General features: G+C 52.1%; 8 protein-coding genes across 8 annotated transcripts; 6 read left to right on the top strand and 2 right to left on the bottom strand.

Annotated features, from left to right (window-relative positions):
* Positions 1-406: 406 nt before the first annotated feature.
* On the top strand, positions 407-1,975 carry tdiE-8 (putative methyltransferase tdiE; the record flags this gene model as incomplete). Its single annotated transcript, XM_037317589.1, has 6 exons — positions 407-604; positions 669-703; positions 751-836; positions 890-912; positions 977-1,103; positions 1,566-1,975. The coding sequence occupies 6 exons, from the start codon at positions 407-409 to the stop codon at positions 1,973-1,975; spliced, it is 879 nt and encodes a 292-aa protein (XP_037182606.1).
* Positions 1,976-2,653: 678 nt separating this feature from the next.
* Positions 2,654-4,379, top strand: CGCA056_v002329 (Secondary metabolism regulator LAE1; the record flags this gene model as incomplete). Its single annotated transcript, XM_037317588.1, has 10 exons — positions 2,654-2,938; positions 2,992-3,026; positions 3,075-3,166; positions 3,214-3,236; positions 3,309-3,438; positions 3,487-3,524; positions 3,573-3,610; positions 3,663-3,797; positions 3,855-4,274; positions 4,337-4,379. 10 exons carry the CDS (start codon positions 2,654-2,656, stop codon positions 4,377-4,379), a joined length of 1,239 nt encoding a protein of 412 aa, XP_037184093.1.
* A 689-nt stretch (positions 4,380-5,068) lies between these two features.
* On the top strand, positions 5,069-6,754 carry CGCA056_v002328 (Secondary metabolism regulator LAE1; the record flags this gene model as incomplete). The annotated part of the gene is made up of 10 exons (XM_037317587.1): positions 5,069-5,308; positions 5,370-5,404; positions 5,458-5,549; positions 5,600-5,622; positions 5,687-5,816; positions 5,870-5,907; positions 5,961-5,998; positions 6,056-6,190; positions 6,241-6,660; positions 6,715-6,754. The coding sequence occupies 10 exons, from the start codon at positions 5,069-5,071 to the stop codon at positions 6,752-6,754; spliced, it is 1,191 nt and encodes a 396-aa protein (XP_037184092.1).
* A 1,319-nt stretch (positions 6,755-8,073) lies between these two features.
* patB-3 (Carboxylesterase patB) lies at positions 8,074-10,084 on the top strand (the record flags this gene model as incomplete). Its single annotated transcript, XM_037317586.1, has 4 exons — positions 8,074-8,190; positions 8,257-8,283; positions 8,353-8,847; positions 8,975-10,084. 4 exons carry the CDS (start codon positions 8,074-8,076, stop codon positions 10,082-10,084), a joined length of 1,749 nt encoding a protein of 582 aa, XP_037184097.1.
* Positions 10,085-10,505: 421 nt separating this feature from the next.
* On the top strand, positions 10,506-12,049 carry CGCA056_v002326 (Acetylornithine aminotransferase; the record flags this gene model as incomplete). The annotated part of the gene is made up of 3 exons (XM_037317585.1): positions 10,506-10,637; positions 10,710-10,949; positions 11,006-12,049. The coding sequence occupies 3 exons, from the start codon at positions 10,506-10,508 to the stop codon at positions 12,047-12,049; spliced, it is 1,416 nt and encodes a 471-aa protein (XP_037182839.1).
* Positions 12,050-12,366: 317 nt separating this feature from the next.
* Positions 12,367-13,293, bottom strand: CGCA056_v002325 (uncharacterized protein; the record flags this gene model as incomplete). The annotated part of the gene is made up of 1 exon (XM_037317584.1): positions 12,367-13,293. The coding sequence occupies one exon, from the start codon at positions 13,291-13,293 to the stop codon at positions 12,367-12,369; it is 927 nt and encodes a 308-aa protein (XP_037184096.1).
* Positions 13,294-14,094: 801 nt separating this feature from the next.
* CGCA056_v002324 (uncharacterized protein) lies at positions 14,095-14,602 on the top strand (the record flags this gene model as incomplete). The annotated part of the gene is made up of 2 exons (XM_037317583.1): positions 14,095-14,139; positions 14,195-14,602. The coding sequence occupies 2 exons, from the start codon at positions 14,095-14,097 to the stop codon at positions 14,600-14,602; spliced, it is 453 nt and encodes a 150-aa protein (XP_037184095.1).
* Positions 14,603-15,554: 952 nt separating this feature from the next.
* On the bottom strand, positions 15,555-17,077 carry tdiE-10 (putative methyltransferase tdiE; the record flags this gene model as incomplete). The annotated part of the gene is made up of 9 exons (XM_037317582.1): positions 15,555-15,609; positions 15,668-16,087; positions 16,151-16,288; positions 16,357-16,394; positions 16,459-16,613; positions 16,664-16,705; positions 16,756-16,846; positions 16,941-16,976; positions 17,027-17,077. 9 exons carry the CDS (start codon positions 17,075-17,077, stop codon positions 15,555-15,557), a joined length of 1,026 nt encoding a protein of 341 aa, XP_037182843.1.
* Between the last annotated feature and the right edge of the window lie 772 nt (positions 17,078-17,849).

Genomic DNA, 17,849 nt, shown 5'->3' with positions numbered 1-17,849 from the left:
CCCGCAGGCTCAGCTGATATACGCGTCAAGGTATGCATTCGTCGAAGAATCTCAGGGATAAAGAGTTGGGTTGCATCCCATTGGCCTCGGGTTACTGAATGTCAACTCCGGACCCACTGTTGAACGACCGGCGGACGTTGGTTGGCTTCATACCCATCGCGCGCAACGCCTTCCTGCATGCTGGGCATGCACGAGCAGCTTCTCATGCACCAAAAATGGGCCAGCAGCTTGCAACGAACCGTTGGAACCCACCGTACAAATGCCTCCCGGCTTCTGGCCCAGTCGCCAACCCTGCGAACCCCTCTTCCCAGCTTTCTCTGTCGTTTTCCTTCGACTCTCTCTCACACAAAGTCCAACGGTTCGGCTTGGTACACCCAGATTCAGCGCTGCCCCAACCCAATGCAACATGGCAGACTCATCCGAAGCCCCACGATCGACAGTATCACCTTCGGCATCGAAAGCTGCTACGCCTGTGAGATCGAACCCAGGATCCCCTAAGTCCAACACAGCTTCGCCGAGGTCCAAGACTGCTTCACCACGAGACCCTAGCTCACCAGCAGTTCGACAAGATGCTGCTGAAATCGAGGCCGAGGACACCGATAGTGTTCGTATTATCATAAAGCCTTTTTTGAAAGATCTGAAAAAGACCGTTCTAACATGAGTCTCAGTTGCACGGTGGCAACCCAGTCACCGATGATCAGCTGTAAGAGATTGAAAAGCTGCGTGCATGAATCAATATTGATGTTGTAGGTCGTCATATACGGCATCATTGAGTTCAAGCGTTGTTGACTACCCCGTCGAACACGGACGTACCTATCACGCTTTTCGCTCAGGAGGTGAGGAATGACAAAACACCGACCGACCGAACGGATTGCTAACAACAGATAAGCATATTATGCCCCCAACGACGAGGTGAGATTCGTCCTGGCTGAACTCATATTTCCCACGACTGTCGCTCATTGACGTTGGCGAAAAGGGCGAGCTCGATCGACTTGACTTTCTCTCGACGTTGGTTTTTAGGGTGATTGGACAGCCCTACCTTGCCCCCATTGAGAAAGACAAGGTCCAGCGCATTCTTGACATTGGTACTGGTACTGGGATCTGTGAGTCACCTAACACTAGCACCACCAAGCTAAAAGATCAATAACTCAATACACGAAGGGGCCTGTGAAATTGGCGAGGAACTGCCTCACGCTGAGGTTGGTTTCTCATATCCCCATCTGTCTTGGGCTCTGATCTCACAGCTATGCAGGTGATTGGAAATGATCTGAGTCCGAGCCAAACTATTTGGTGCGATACTCAATACACATGACTGGGTAGTCCGTCTCAGCTAACCGGTCAAGGGTTCCACCAAATGTGAAATTCGAGGTCGATGACGTTGAAAGCTCCTGGGTTAGTACAAAGTTTGACTTCATCTTTTGCCGAGCAATGGCTGGTGCCATTCAAGACTGGCCAAAATTGGCCCGTAGTATGTTTGAGTACGTGTTCAATATCGACTATGCTCTCTCTGCTTCAAGCTCTGGTTGAAGAAAGCTCTGATTGAACATACAGACACACAAATCCAGGGGGATGGGTCGAGTTTCAGGACTGGGATCTGCTGTACCGCTCAGATGACGGTACTATCACCGATAAGCATGAGAGCTTGAGAATGGTGAAGATTTTCATCGATGTGTGCAGACAGATAGGCCGCGAGGCCTGTCCAGGCCCTCTTCAGGAGCAACTAGCCAGGGACGCCGGATTTGTCAACATCGTTCATCAAAAGTTTAAGGTTCCGATCGGCCCTTGGGCCAAAGATCCCTACTACAAGGATATTGGTACCATGAACCTGATTTGCGTCCTAGAGGGGCTTGAGGCGTTTTACTTGAGACTCCTGACGGGGGTCCTCGGTTGGAGCCGTGAGGAGGTTTTGGTGACTTTAGCAACCGTCCGTAACGAGTTAAAGTCTGGCACCTTTCATGCCCACATGGAGTTGTAAGTTTCCCTCCTATTCGCCAATTTGAGAGTTGCTTCTGACGTGTTCGAACCCGAAGCCATGTTACGTATGCCCAGAAGCCTTGACTGAAGGAATAATTGTCACACTTTCAATCGCAGGATTGCGCTTTCTTATATTTTCCAGGTCAATGAAATAGGAAACGGATGAGCTATGCGCTACCCCAATTATGACACCATCTTGGCATTCGCGAATCTCACTTGCTGGAGCTTGTCCTATCATTCATTGCTCTCCACTCGGACTACGTAAATAGATCTGAAGAGGAAACAAGGCCCGCAGCTTGTGCTGATTTACGTACTATGCATATGTCGAAGAGTATTGGGGATGAAGCGTCGGTCAAATCCTATTGGATGTTCGGTCCCACATAAGCAGACATTGATCACCTCCGCACCCTTGACATTACGAGTACTGCATGTTGGATTAGGAAAACGCTTCGTGCATCTGCATGCTGGGCATGTATGCATCGTGCACCAACAATAGGTCACCAGGCCTCTAAGAATGTTGGAAACCCACTGTAGGTCGTATTTACGTTGGCTGGATCCCTCCATTGATCCCCTCTTTCCACCTTTTCTCGATACCTCTTGACGGGTTCTTCATATATTCACCGTTCTCCGAGACCTTTCCCACGACAATCACTGCCGAGTCTTATCGTTTGAACGGAATATGGCTCACGCTCCCAAACCATCGCAATCGTTGGAGACTACTTCTCCACCGAAACCTTCTCCTCCAAAAGCAGAAGCAACCTCCCCTGCAACAGAAGAAGCAGTCTCTTCGCCGAGAGCAGAACAAGCGACGGCAGACGCAGCGTCCCCAAAGTCTTGGAACCTTCCTTCCAGGTCAAAGACCGCCTCACCTACTGTGCCAGGCTCTCCCCCTGGAGAGCACACGGCCCACGATGAGGCTAGTGATACCGTGACTCAGGAAACTCAGATTGAGGTCGATCAACAGGTTTGTCTCGCCCTTTCCCGACAGATTGATGTGTTTTCTAAAAGCACGAGTAGGCCAACGAAGACACTCCGATTCCAGATGACCAATTGTGAGGTTGCCCAGGAATTTTTGATTTCAACATGTGCTCATTTTCTAGATCTGTCTCCGCGTATACGAAATCGCTGAGCTCTAGCGTGGTCGACTACCCTACCAAACATGGTCGCCGCTACCACGCCTTTCGCCACGGCGGTGAGTCGGACTGGTTTATGATTACTTCGTTGCTAATCACATCTCAGCATACTATGGTCCCAACGACGAGGTAATCCCATCTTGAGTCCTTTGTGCAGCATGTTAGCAGGCGAATCTTCCTAACACTAGCATTTACTGACAGGCTGAGTTCGACCGTCTTGACTTTCTGTCTGATTTCCTTATCAAAGTTATGGAGGGGAAGCTTTATCACGCTCCAATTGACTCCAATCGGGTCCATCGAATCCTGGATATCGGTACCGGAACCGGAATTTGTTGGTCAATCTCCCACATCCCTTCTTACCACCACTGACAGCCCGCAGGGGCCGTTCAGATTGCCGATGAGTTTCCCAATGCCGAGGTACGCTGCACTCAAGACCTACTACTCTCCTGAAACTAATATGCCTAGGTGATTGGGAACGATCTGAGCCCCGTTCAGATGGAATGGTGAGTTATGTTTGACGTGCTATACATTTCTCAAGCCACGCTAAGTGATTAGGGTTCCGCCTAACGCTAAGTTCGAAGTTGATGACGTCGAGAGCCCTTGGATTGGGCCAAAATATGACTTCATTTTCAGCCGTACTATGGCGGGAGCAATTGCAGACTGGCCTCAACTGGCGAAGAACGTCTTCGAGTAAGCAGCTAGACCAGACGTCTTCCGAAGGCCGTCCTACTAACCAGCGGATTCTAGAAACACCAATCCAGGGGGTTGGGCTGAATTCCAAGACTGGGACATTGTCTATTATTGCGACGACGGCACTCTCACTGAAGATACCTACACTATGAAAATGGACAGAATGTTTCTTGAGGCTTGTCATATGATCGGCCGGGACCCATGTCCTGGCCCTCAACTTGAGGGCTGGGTGAAAGACGCTGGATTCGTCAACGTTCGCCATAAGATGTTCAAGATTCCGATAGGCACGTGGCCAAAGCATGCGCGCCTGAAAGATCTAGGGCATATGAATGTAATCCAGATCATGGACGGGCTCGAAGCTTATAACATGAGGCTCTTTACCTCAGTCCTTGGGTGGACTCAAATAGAGGCCCAGGTGCTCTTCGCCGAAGTGCGCAAAGAGATGAAGTCTAACCGCTACCACGGCTATACGCAGTTGTAAGTACCCCTACACTTCGATCTATCCAGGAGGCACAGGTGAACTGATATTGGCCCGCTAGCCATGTGGCTTACGGCCAAGTCCCCGAAGCCGAGGCAGAGTAAGATGGATGGGGAAGAGAAATGTCTGTATCTTTGCAATCTTGAATTGAATTTACTATCGTGTGTTCAGTGTACGTGTGTATTTTAAGACGGCCTCCATGAGTCCATCATGCTATCAGAAGCATTCTTCATTTTTCCAAGCGATGCAGTAAAATTGCGGCGACGGACGTATTTCATGTCCGCCCTTGCACTGTTCCCCCATCCACTGCTACCGGTGAATCTGAAAAGGAACCAAGCCCGCAAACTGACCTGATCTATGCAGCTTCCATCCTCCGAGGAAGACAGGGAATAACGCGGCGGCTCTAATCCCATTGGCTTTGAGTTGCTGAAGACCACCTGGGGACCCACTGCAGGGATACCGGCGACTGTTGATTAGTTCTGAACCCCAGACGTTACGAGGACGTATGTTGGATTGGGAAAACACCTGCGCATATCAGCAGGCTGGGCATGCACTATCCGCACCTTGCACCAACAACTGGTCACCAGCTCGCAAAGAATGCACACAGCCCACAAAACAACAGCCTTCTGGATTTGGACTCGTCGTCCCTCCGTTAATCCCCTCTTTCCCACCTTTTGTGTCCATCTTCTCCTCAGACATCTTGGCCCAGGTCCAATCTGTTCAAGCAAACTTGTGCAAACTCTCTTTGCATTCGCAACCTCTGGCCCGTGACAGTTCGACAGCTCGATTCAGGATGGCTGATTCATCAGTACCCCCACAGTCACCGGGGAAAGCTTCCTCGGCAAACGCTGCTGCTACCTCGCCAAAGGCAGAGCCCACGTCTCCGAAAGCTGAGACTGCCTCGCCAAGGGCCGAAGCCGCGTCTCCTAGGGCTGGCACTGCGTCGCCCAGGTCGCCAGGCTCACCTCAGGCCGTGACGGAACAAGCGACCCGACCTGAACCTCAGCAAACTCATATTGAGGTTGATGAAGGTGTGAGTACTGCTGTATGAAATAAGGTGGCGAGATGTCTGATGTGTCTAACTTCGTCAACAGTTCTCTGATAACGTGTCCATCCCGGAATCACAATTGTGAGAGCGTGATGAGCATGCAACGCCTTGGAATGACAACTCACTCTCTGCAGATCAATTTCCGGATACACCGCATCGGTTTCATCGAGCGTGCTTGACTACCCGACCGAGAACGGCCGGCGCTACCACGCGTTCCGTCATGGCAGTGAGTTTGGATTGTTTCGACTCGGTATGAAATTGCTAACATCAATCCAGCTTACTATGGTCCCAACGATGAGGTAGCGTTCATCTCCTGTTATGCATTTGGCTGGTTCTTTTGTCCTTGCTAACATCAACATCCAGGATGAGCTTGACCGTCTCGACTTCAACTCCAGCTTCCTCATCAAGTTGACCGAGAACAAGCTGTACCATGCTCCTCTTCAAGAAGACAAGGTGCACCGGATCTTAGATGTTGGCACAGGCACCGGCATCTGTGAGTGAACATGTTGTTCTCCCTTCATTGCGCCAGCAACTAACCTCAGATAGGGGCTGTGGAGGTTTCGGAGTTATTCCCCAACGCTGAGGTTCGCTATAGCTATTGTGTGACCTCGTAGGACGTGAGTCTAAAGCTTTGCAGGTCATTGGAAATGATTTGAGCCCTGTTCAGACTACCTGGTGGGTTCTCTTCCACATAGCACGCGACAATTGCTATGCATTACTGACAGCAGCCAGGGTGCCCCCGAATGTCAAATTCGAGGTCGACGACGTCGAGAGCACTTGGGTCGCGCCGAAATACGACTTCATCTATTCTCGATTTATGGCAGGGGCTATTGCCGACTGGCCCAAGCTCGTCAAAAACACTTTCGCGTAGGTCTTTGGTTTCAAGAACGGCCACAGACAGAGCTAATCTTATGCAGAAACACGAACCCTGGCGGCTGGGTCGAGTTCCAGGATTGGGATCTTCTATATCATTCGGACGATGATTCCATCAACGATGACCATTATTCTATGAAGATGGATAAGATGTTTATGGAGTGCTCTAGGAAGGTGGGCCGTGACCCGCAGCCTGGACCTCAGCTCGAACAGTGGATGCGAGACGCTGGGTTCGTGAACATCCATCACAAGAAGATCAAAGCACCCCTTGGAACATGGCCTAAGGACCCTGTTATCAGGGAGCTGGGCCACATGAACATGGTTCAAACTCTCGATGGACTGGAGGCCTATAACTTAAGGCTGTATACGTCAGTCTTGGGGTGGACGAAAGAGGAGGCGCAGATCTTGTTTGCGCACGTCCGCAATGAGATGAGGACGAATACGTTCCATGCGTACATCAACTAGTAAGCAGTCCCCTGTCGTTACATTTGAGCTCAACTGACACCATGCGTTTGCAGCCACGTGGTCTACGGCCAAGTACCTGAGGCGACCAAGTAAATAGGATTCGTTCTGTTCGAAATCGACGATCATGAGACACCACGTAGTCACTTTTACGAGAGTCTAACCAATATACGAGCTTCTCTTATCATTGCAAGGTCTCGTGACATGACAATTGCTGGTTTTTTGACAACCTTGAACTGGGTGTTACTAGTAACAATTTCTGATTTAAACCTTCACTAGCGCAGAGTGCTAGGTTAATCACGTACAAAATCGATGTTGAATGCTTCAACCGAGGGGGCGCCATGGAAGACAGTCTCGCTTCGTGCAAGCAGGTCCATCTGCCCGCAGATTCCTTTGCGGATTGCATAACACTGCGACTGCCTTCGTCATGACGAGGCTTAGCTGCCAAGACAGTTTGACGTCAATGGGGCTGGATCTAGCAGCTACAACTGCAGGGGTCCGACTTACCACATGATAGTAAGCTGCCCTTGATTTTCGCGTAGCCAGGTCGATAATAGCGGCTGAATGAGATGCGCGAGCTTCCCCGATCATCGCTTGACTCTGCGAACACTGCGCAACTATGATGGCAAGTACGCCCCTTAAAGCATCACATCGAATGAAGTCTGAGGGGGCTGGGCCGTCATTCGGCCGAAGTGGATGATTGACTGGGAATGAGCATCTCAGACGCCCGGGGGAAAAGCTCATTATCGAAGGCTTGTCATCTTGAAAACGGAACTATCGCTCATTGGGTCCGACATTCGTCACAAGGAAACACCGATCCCGAAATGATGCTTAAGCTTAGAAATAGAAAACTTCAGGGATATTTCTCTGTCAGAGTCGCCTCCACGGACCGTCCCTTGGCCGCGCCGATGGGTAATCCCCGTGGTTGGCTCGAGCTTTTGTCAGCAAACTGCAGCTGTCATGACTAGGAGTTGTTCTTGAGTACGGAACGCTAGCCAGATCATGCTAGAACATTAATATGGCGATATTGCAGCTCCACGCTTCCAATCATCGGGTTTCTCATTTCTTTCTTATTCCCGGAGTCTTGGATTCTGCCAAGCCTTGTACGAGCGAAGAACCATCCCATCGGGTCCATGCAGGCCTTTGTGAATCGTGATACCGGCCACACCGGGACATCAGATTGGTCAGACCCGTTGGTCGGCAACAGGGCACGGGAAGCAGACTACATCGGCAGCAAAATTCGGGAAAGATGTCAGAGTTGCTTGGCAGGCAGGCGTTGAGAGCTTTGATGGCGATCAATATAGGGAGGCGGATATCTTATAAATATTGGCCGATGGGCTGTATTAGTCGACGCTGCAGAGCTTGCAAGCAGATCACTTCTAACGTACTTTCCTTCTATCACACGCTCACGCATTATGAAGTTCTCCCCACTAGCTCTCGCACTTCTTCAAGGAGTTCAATCGAGAGCCGTGTGCAAGGATGGCAGTAACGCCACTCAGACACCAGACTTACCAATTGTCGACTTACCTCATGTAAGTTAGAGCATGTGGTGATGGGCTGTTTAACTCGCAGCTACTGACATTAGCCTTTGATTCTAGGAACGCCACCAAGCGATCAGCTACAATGTAAGCCTTGCTGCACTTACCAAACTTGGTCTTGCATTACGATGATGCTAACTCAGGTTCATCTCACAGGAAGATGCAGGCACATACAACTTCTCCAACATCCACTTCGCCGAACCGCCCGTAGGCGACCTCCGATTCCGAGCTCCTGTGCCCGTTACAATTTCGAACACCAGTCACGTTGTCAATGATGGTTCTGTCGGCGCCATCTGCCCTCAGCCGTACACCCTCTTCAACGACACTGCTGTGACGCAGTGGATCCTCTCGTACATCAGCGGCACGGTGCTCGATCTCGCCGAGTTGCAACAGCAGGCTACCAACCAGACCGAACCGCCAGCTGACCCTCGCATCTCGGAAGACTGCTTGTTTCTTGACGTCATCGTGCCGAAGAAGATCTACGACAAACGCGGATCCGGCTCCGGGGCGCCGGTGTTGGTCTGGATCTACGGCGGAGGGTACCTGATTGGAGAAAAGACCGGACTAGGGCTGCATAATCCAACTGGATTGCTGCAAGCCAGCGAGGACCTTGGTGAGGATGGCTTCATCTTCGTTGCCATGAACTACAGGGTCAGTGGGTTTTCCTTCCGTTTTATTGTCATGGCGTGTTATTTTTGACAAGGTCGTACCCTTGTTGGCATCTTTCTCGGCTCACTTCGCTCTCGCAAATCCACTTCTTGCTGACATCTATCATCAGCTCGGAGCCTTTGGTTTCTTGGGTGGTCCTACCGTAGAGGCTCAAGGGACACCCAATGCCGGCTTGTACGACCAAAGGTTGGCTCTTGAATTCGTCAAAGAGAACATCCATCTCTTTGGCGGGTCTCCAGACCGCGTGACGGTGATGGGCGAGAGTGCCGGCGGCGGCTCCATCATTCACCAGTTGACGGCCTTTGGTGGTAAACAAGGACCCGTCCCGTTCCAGCAGATCATCGCGCAGTCCACCGGTTTCGTGCCTGCGCGGTCAAGCCAAGCGCTCGAGGATGTTGTCGAAACCGTTTTGAGCGTCGCAAATGTATCTTCATTCGATGCCCTGCGCAAGTTGCCATCGGACGTCCTCATCGCCGTTAACAACATCGTCACCCGTCAGCTGTACCAAGGTGCCTTTCACCCAGCCGTCGATGGTGTTTTTGTTCCCGAGGAGCCTGCGCGAATGTTGCTTAGCGGCGACTTCGACCACGTTCGTGGACTGATTGGCACCAACGTCAACGAAGGCATCCTCTTCGGTGACCCCAGAATCAACACCACCGAGGCCTACTCCGAGTACGTGCGCACCCTTGTTGCCGGCATCAGCAACGACAGTGCTACTGCCCTGGAGGAAGAGGTGTATCCTCCCATTTTCGATGGTTCTCAAGGCTACACCGACAACTTCGAGCGGGCCTACCGGAGCTTTGGGGAGTTTTGCTTCACCTGCAACCAACCCTTCACATCGCGTGGGTTGGGGAACTCCACGTACAACTATCAGTTTGCAGCCCCACCCGGCGTCCACGGCCAAGATCTTGGGTTTACTTTCTATCGTGGAGAGGCGATCGACCCAGCTGAAGCCCCTTTTCCACCTACCACAGACGTTGACATTGCGGTTTCGAGGGTTCTTCAGTCTTGGATCGCTAGCTTTGTCACGAGTGGAGTACCGACGGCACCGAACGTCATTGGTTTCGAGCCGTACGGTGCTGGGGGCAACCTTCTTGTTCTGGGTGAAGCTAACAACTCGACGCATGTTGCGAGGGGCACTGATCCGACGCTCGCACGGGGTAGATGTGACTGGTTGGCGAAGCGCATCATTGACGAGACTCTGCTCGAGGCCAATTGAGCAGGAGTTGTGAAAGTTATGTAAATAGTTCCACGTTTAGTTGACGTAACTGAAACTTCTCAAACACCGAAACATGCCTAGTAGGGCGCCGTAGGCACATGTTTGACAAGAAGAACCAACGTGGGGTTCATTCGAAAGATTGAGCGCTTGGGCCCGAGATCGGAGGGGGCGTCCCCGGGATGCGCTAAAAACGAGGTACCCGCCGGACCGAAGTGGAGCGCTGCCCCTCCAAAACGTGCAAAACGTCGGAGGCACAAGGGCGTTATCGATAAGCCGATTGTCGAGTCACTCGCTGAGGTGCTGCTTTTCTGTTAATCCCGTCGATCCATGCGCGAACCGGCCCAAATTTTACCTCTGCCCTCCTCCTTCAACACCACCTTTGTTTTCCCACGGAGTCGAGTCTGCCCTCCAACTCACCATAATGGCGTTCCGTGCTCCTCTGCGACTTCAATTGGCCAAGTGCCAGCCGCTCCTGGCCGTCTCTTCGCGTTTCAACGCCCGTGCGCTCTCTTCTGCGACCGCCGCCGCCTCCAGCATCCCCGAGAGCATCAGCGTAAGTCGTCGTCCTCGGAGGCAGAGTCACGATGTTTTTTTCTTGAGATTTTTGACTAACAATAACCCACAGAAGGAAGCCTCCGTCCCGAACCCCGATCCCACCGAAGACTCCCCCAGCGCCGCCCTCGTCCGCGAACATGCGCCTTACATGGTGGCCACCTACGCCCGCCCGCCCCCGGTGTTCGTGAAGGGCCAGGGCTCTGTCCTCTGGGACGTCGAGAACAGGCAATACCTCGACTTCACCGCTGGTATCGCCGTCAACGCCCTGGGCCACTGCGATCCCGAGATCACAAAGCTCATGACCGAGCAGGTAGGTGGTAACTCCGAGCCACAGTTGAGTCATTCTGCGCCCAGTGACTGACACAGCCCGTCACGAACCAGGGTAGCACTCTCATGCACGCCTCCAACCTCTACTACAACCCCTGGACCGGCGCCCTCTCCAAGCTCCTCGTCGAGAAGACCCTCGAGGCCGGCGCCATGCACGACGCCAACTCCGTCTTTGTCTGCAACTCCGGCTCCGAGGCCAACGAGGCCGCCATCAAGTTCGCCCGCAAGGCCGCCAAGGTCTCCAACCCCGGCAGCGACAAGTTCGAGGTCGTCTCCTTCAACAACGCCTTCCACGGCCGCACCATGGGCAGCCTGTCCGCCACCCACAACCCCAAGTACCAGGAGCCCTTCGCCCCGATGCTGCCCGGCTTCAAGCTCGGCAAGTTCAACGACGTCTCGGCCATCAACGCCACCGTCACCGAGAAGACCTGCGGAGTCATCGTCGAGCCGATCCAGGGCGAGGGCGGCGTCACCCCCGCCTCCGACGAGTTCCTCGTCGCCCTGGCCAAGCGCTGCCGCGAGATCGGCGCCGTCCTCATCTACGACGAGATCCAGTGCGGCCTCTCCCGCACCGGCACCTTCTGGGCGCACACCCACCTGCCCAAGGAGGCCCACCCAGACATCATCACCACCGCCAAGGCCCTCGGCAACGGCTTCCCCATCGGCGCCACCGTCGTCAACAAGAACGTCGCCGACAAGATCAAGGTCGGCGACCACGGCACCACCTTCGGCGGCAACCCCCTCGCCTGCCGCCTGGCCCACAACATCGTCTCCCGCCTCGCCGACCCCGCCCTGCAGAAGGGCGTCACCGCCAAGGCCGCCATCTTCAAGACCCGCTTCGACGCCCTCCGCGAGCGCTTCCCCGACCTCATCCAGGAGGTCCGCGGCCGCGGCCTCATCCTCGGTCTGCAGCTCACCCAGGACCCCACCCCCATCGTCAAGGCCGCCCGCGAGCGCGGTCTGCTCATCATCACCGCCGGCACCAACACCCTCCGCTTCGTGCCCCCTCTGACAATCACCGAGAAGGAGATCCAGCAGGGTCTTGACATTTTGGAGGAGGCTATTGCTGTTACCCGCTCATGAAAGAGGCTCTTTTTATGCGACGAGTCTTCGATTCCCATGTAATTAAAACTGATTTTATGCCGGCGTTCAAAACTTGATGAACATTAGACGTAGATTCCACGGGCGCGAGCAGCGAAGCGTCCGTTTTCAAGAGAGGGGAATGAGAAGGGAGCTGGCAGTCGGGCAGCACAACAAAGCATGTTAGTGTGTTGTGATCCCAATAGATGAAATGTCCATGAACCAAGACTCCGTCCAGCAATGTGAAATACAAAAAGGCTGATGTGGACCCCTTTCCCTAATTCCCCCACGCGAATATTATCAAATCAAAGAGATTCAAGTTAGGTCATGAGCAAAGCTTGGTCCGCAGCAACAATTTGTCCTCCTCTCCATGCGTTGGCAATGCAAACATTACTGACTTCCAGCCGCAAAGTCATCAGGTACAGCTTGAGTGCTTCAATGTGGCCGTCCAGTACCCTCAAGGCAACATGGTCAGTAATTGTCCCGCTGTCCCTCAAAGCTTCCAGCTTATCCGACAACAACCGAGAAAGCCCTCCAGGGGTTCCCAAAGTTTGCGGGCCCACGTACTCCTCGTGATGTTTGAAGGACATCTTCCGAAACCAATCCCAATCCTGCGATGGCTTCGTGACGATAAGGTCGGCTAGGTTCCGCACAAAGTGCTGGCAGTTGTTGCGTGTTAGATGGTAATCTCCAAAATCCCTCTCGACCTGCCGGAATGCCTCGTCAACTTGGTCCTTTGTCTTGTTCGTCCACCCGATGAGCACCACGATGACGAGGCCGCCTTTGGTTCGGACTTCAGGTTTTGCCCGAGTTCCAATCGATTCATCCCGCTGCTCCATGTCTGATGCGTAGTTCGAGTACTGGCGGGTGGCGGCTTCGTAGAACTTGCCGAAACCCGATGTATTGGTTACATCTTCGATAGGTTCGACAAGGCCGTCGGTCTCTGTTGTCTCTTCCATAGCAGAAGGTCGATCGTTACCGACTTCTTCTTCAGATATCGGATTGGGCCGTCGCTTCCTCCTCAATTCATACTTGTAGCGGTGCGTGAGCAGCAGCCAGTGCCGCAGCTCGCCTTTGAAGGCCCAGAGCGGCAGCCACACGGGTTCGCCATGCGCATTGTTATTCTCTTCCGCCAATCGCTCTTCTGCCTTCTTCTTGAGATGTTCTTCCCACTTCTTGTTGATTGTCTTGAAGGTCTTCTTAGGATCCGAGGCGGACTGAACGTCGTATCGGGTGAGGTCGGTCATGTCGAGTTCCTCAACCACTTTACGAGATTTTCGCAAGCGATGAATCTTGTATAGGTAGGCAAAGAGACCTAGCCAGCCGGTGATGATGCCAACGACTAGGGCCGCATTTCGTATCTCCTCATTCTGTTTCCGCTTCTCGGCTGGTGTCATCGTGCTAAGGCATGCAATCCTGCATCTACATCGTCTTTGGGGTACGTCGGAAGAGCCTCATTTAGCAGAAAACAATCGTCGCTCGATGAGCCCATTAAGAAAGTCTAGATTCCAAATGGAAGACGTTCTTGACTCATCTCTGGCTTTTATAAGTCTATCCTTTTGAGACAGGCCAGACGTGCCAGAGTCTGAAAATTCGTGAAAACCGCTCTGAATTGGCATTCGACTTGACTAAATGACACGTTAATCCATTTTGAATGATGGTGTGCAGTTCCCTTTTTTGCTGTAGGCTAGGAGGTGATGTAAATATGCATAGCCGGTCAGCTGCAAGGATCGCGAGTCCGAGAAGTAAGCAAGGCTTTGGCCAGGAGTTGAACGATAGGTGCAGAAAAAGAGGCTTCGCCGCAATCAGGCAGGACTTCTCCAGGCAGACATTTTGCAAAATGCAGAAAGTGACATTCCTGATCTTTTTGGTTTGGTGTTCCAGACCACCTGATCCAGATGATTTATGTAAGAATTGCAACGTTCTAGCCACTCAATCAATCAAGTGAGAAGAACGCGTCATTCCTTCAAGCTTTAATATTCATGTTTCTACCGTTTTCAGCCTTTAAGTCGAATGTCAGGAAGCCCAACGAGATTCGCCCTATCATTATGAGCGATCAAAACGGAGACATCGAGATGACGCGCGGGGCTCAGGTAGACGAACCCTTTAGATGCCGTGGAAAGCAGAAGTCTAACTGAACTTCAACAGCCGAGCCCATTCCACACTTACATACTAAGCAATAAAGACATTGGGGTCGATAAACTAGACCTTGACGATATTTATGCTTCATTGCTACCAGCAGTTTACCGGGACGCACACGAGAACCTCATTGATCCAAGTGCTTCCGAAACAGCTATGCTCGAATGTATCGATAAAGAGCTCAACCTCAAGCGTCTAGCCGATGTTCATGATTGGCTTTGGCTTGCCGGCAGACCAATGCCACCGCGACCGCTGCACTACCAGAACTTGCTTGGCCGCCAGATACAAGTCACTGAGCAAATGGGTATGCATCTCATCTGGCAGAAGTCCAATAGTCTGAATCACACCTATACCGCGATTTCTCATGGAACCTCGATTCTGGCAGGAATGTCTACATTGCAAACCACTATCTCCTAATGACACTCATTATGTCGATAGGGGTCATGCAGTTGCTGGCTTCGACCACAGCGAGATCTCGGCTTTCTATTCGCCTACGTAGCACTTGTTTCCTATGGGAGCGACTTCATCATCGCTCGCGAAAAACACATGCTCCCCCGAGAGGTCGACTGGTTGACATGGCGGAAGTTCGTTAAAGAGCGGTTGGACAAGGAAAACATCTACCGCGATATTGATCCACGATTACACTACGGCGAGCTGCGCCTGAACCGTCTGAACGAGCTTTGCTACCTTTGGAAGACGCCATTACGCGCCTACCAATCCCACTGGAGTCAGTACTGCTCGTTTTGCGAGGGCAACTTTACATGGATGGCCAGCTCGACCATTTACTTAGTTGTCGTTCTGACAGCTTTGCAGGCTGGGCTTGGCACAAACATACTTAAGGAAAGTGATACGTTCCACAGGGCGTCGTACGGTTTCAATGTCTTCTCCATTCTCGATTCTCGGGCCTTTGATTATCGCTGCAGGTGTCGTCATAGTATTCGTTTACTTGTTCACAAATAATTGGATCGCGGCAATCAGGCTCAAGCGGATGCGCATGGAACATATCAAACTCAAAGCTGAGCCTGAAAATGGTGCGGTTTCAGCGACGTTGACCATGGAGTCTAGACGAGCTGTGGCGACACACCTGCTGCGAAAGCCGTATGATTTCAATTCATCTAATCTAGACTTCATTTTAAATACCTTGTTACTGTAAGTAGCTCGTCGATTAAACATGACGCGAATGTAACTAAATATCTTAAGTAACAATTGGTAGTTGTGGCTATCTTCATAGTCATTCATGTTTGCCCAAGGTTGGATCCTGACATTGAGCTTTATGTACCCTTAACATCCACTCTATCTCCTTGTGGCTTTGGCGCTTGTCAATCTACGCTGCCTGCTGGTCTTTACTGCCAGACATTCCGATGTCTCCTTAGGCCGGAGCCGGCGTCTGCTCCTTCAAAGGCTTGCGACCCATGATGAAGTATCTAGATTATGAGTATCAGCACGGGCTTTCTTTGTTAATCACAACTCTTCAACACTCACATAGGCCAGTACGCGTGAACGTCCCTGTTGTTGATCTCCTTGCGGACATCGATAAGGAAAACATTGACCTCATCCTTCTTCCAATCAAGCGCGCGAGTGAGAGGGGCCATTGTAAAGCCCTCGAGTCCTTCCATCATGCTCTGGTTTTGCCACATCCCAAGTTCTTTGAACTTCAAATCCTTAGGCCAGCTGTTCGTAGGCCACTTGTTCATGTAGATGCTCACTTCCTCGAACCCGATTTCAACCATGAGATCCTTGAGCGGGGGGATTCGGACATAAGGGCGTCCGAACTTTTCAGATGCGTCAACAAGAAGATCAGCCCATTTATTCAGCGGGCTGTCTTCAGTGAGGGTTCCGTCATCGGAGCGCGGAACGCAGTCGAGCTCCTGAAGTTCAAGCCAGCCACCAGGCTCGAGGTTGCTAGGTCGTGCGTGTTTAGCCTCGCTGTGAAGCTTCAATGTTGAGCTTCGGCAATAGACTTACTCAAAGCAGCGACGCAGATAGAGGCGCCAATCACTGATGCTGGAGGTCAGTACTCTGCTATGGATGTATGAGAATGGGCGAGAAAAGGTCCACTCGTCTTCTACGTCGTCAACCTCGAATCTCACATTAGGCGGCACGCTACACTCGAAACGTTAGCTCTGAACAGGATGTAGGCACTCCTTGCAATCTGTGCTGGTAGTACTTACTGGCCCGGCTGAACCGGAGAAAGATCATTTCCATAGACCTAAAGCCGGAAATAATGTTAGAGTCTCATGGCGTGGTGTGGAAAGAATATTGGGCAACATTACCTCAGCCTCCGGGTGTTCGTCGCCGTAGTTCAGAGCCCAGATTCCCGTTCCTGTTCCAACATCGAGGACTCTACCGACCTTGGCGGTCGGCTGGCACGGCGGGGCAAGACCGAGCCTGTCGTCAAGAGTAAGAAGCCATAACTGGTGCTCCAGATCTAGGTTCTCAATTAGTGGGATTGTGAATAACACAGACACAGCCACGGACCCTGCCTATCCAGCTCTCTGTCGTCGTTTGGAAGGTTGTATTCTGATGTGGTGGTTAGAGAACCAGAGCGTCAAGCGGCACAGATCACGCACTGCCGTCCTTGTATTGGTGGTACGTCCGACCATTCTCCTCACGATAATCCCGAAGTGAGGGTCGAAGACTCGTAGTTGAAGAAGCCACGCTCTGTCGCTCAGTGTGTCAGTTCCGGTGCTTATCAAGTCTTGCAAACAATTCGTGAAGTCTGAGATGAGAAGGCTGGCGAGAGGACAGAGCTTACACTGCCAATTTCCGACCGGGACTCATCATCGCCAGGCTACCGCCAACGTTAGATTAAACGTCACATTTTGAACGAAGCACGCATACCCCGTCGTCGATGGCGACCTGGACTTCGTTGCTCTCCGGAGCTTGATACATGACGGGTGACTTGTCAATGGAAAATTGTGAAACCGCGTTGGTTGCCGCGGGAAATGCTGAGAGAGAGAAAACAATCCCAGGAATCTGGGTCGATGGGAGGTACGACACAATTGAAATACCCCGGGCGTTTCACGGAGCCGGCCTTCACCCCCGGCTCCCCCCTCTTCTTGGCTGGCAACCGCATGCGTTCTGTATCCTGCACCGACGTGCATGAAATGTTCGTGACAAGGCCACCTTTTGTGGATCGGCCGCATTATTCGCGAATAGAAAGAGGGAAAACAAGCAGACAAACATCTCATATCTCTATCACCGCCAAAATTTGTGTCCAGCCTACCTCTGGGTGACATGTTTCCCTGCATTAGGATAAGAAGCCGAGCGGCGCGGATGTGGGATCCAAGCCCCGGCTGGAATCCAGGCGATTCTTGACCCACGTTATCACGCCGCCCACACATGATGAGCCCCTTGTGGACGGAGCCCCCGAGCACTTCGTATTATTCCCGGGCATCCGGATGTAGAGGGCCAACAAATCCATGTGAGCATTGACAGAGCCCCCATGTGCTGGGTTGCAGATAATCTACCTAGTTCTCGACTAATCGTTGCACGTGTTATCCGTTGTCCGACTCTTAGTTTAACCTCTGAATCATGCAAAAAGACGTCTAATTTACACAATCCTCACGTGCATGCTCGGTGAAAATGTCGATTTCTTCCGAGATGCGGTGGTCCACCAACTTGCGCGGGCGAGCAAGATCAGTGATCCAGCTACGTGGAAACA

Source organism: Colletotrichum aenigma, assembly GCF_013390185.1.
Source record: "Colletotrichum aenigma strain Cg56 chromosome Unknown KSG_Cg56_contig02, whole genome shotgun sequence".
NCBI classification, from domain to species: Eukaryota; Fungi; Ascomycota; class Sordariomycetes; order Glomerellales; family Glomerellaceae; genus Colletotrichum; species Colletotrichum aenigma.
The sequence above is the reverse complement of the archived record's forward strand: the minus strand, read 5'-3'. Positions and strand labels throughout refer to the sequence as shown.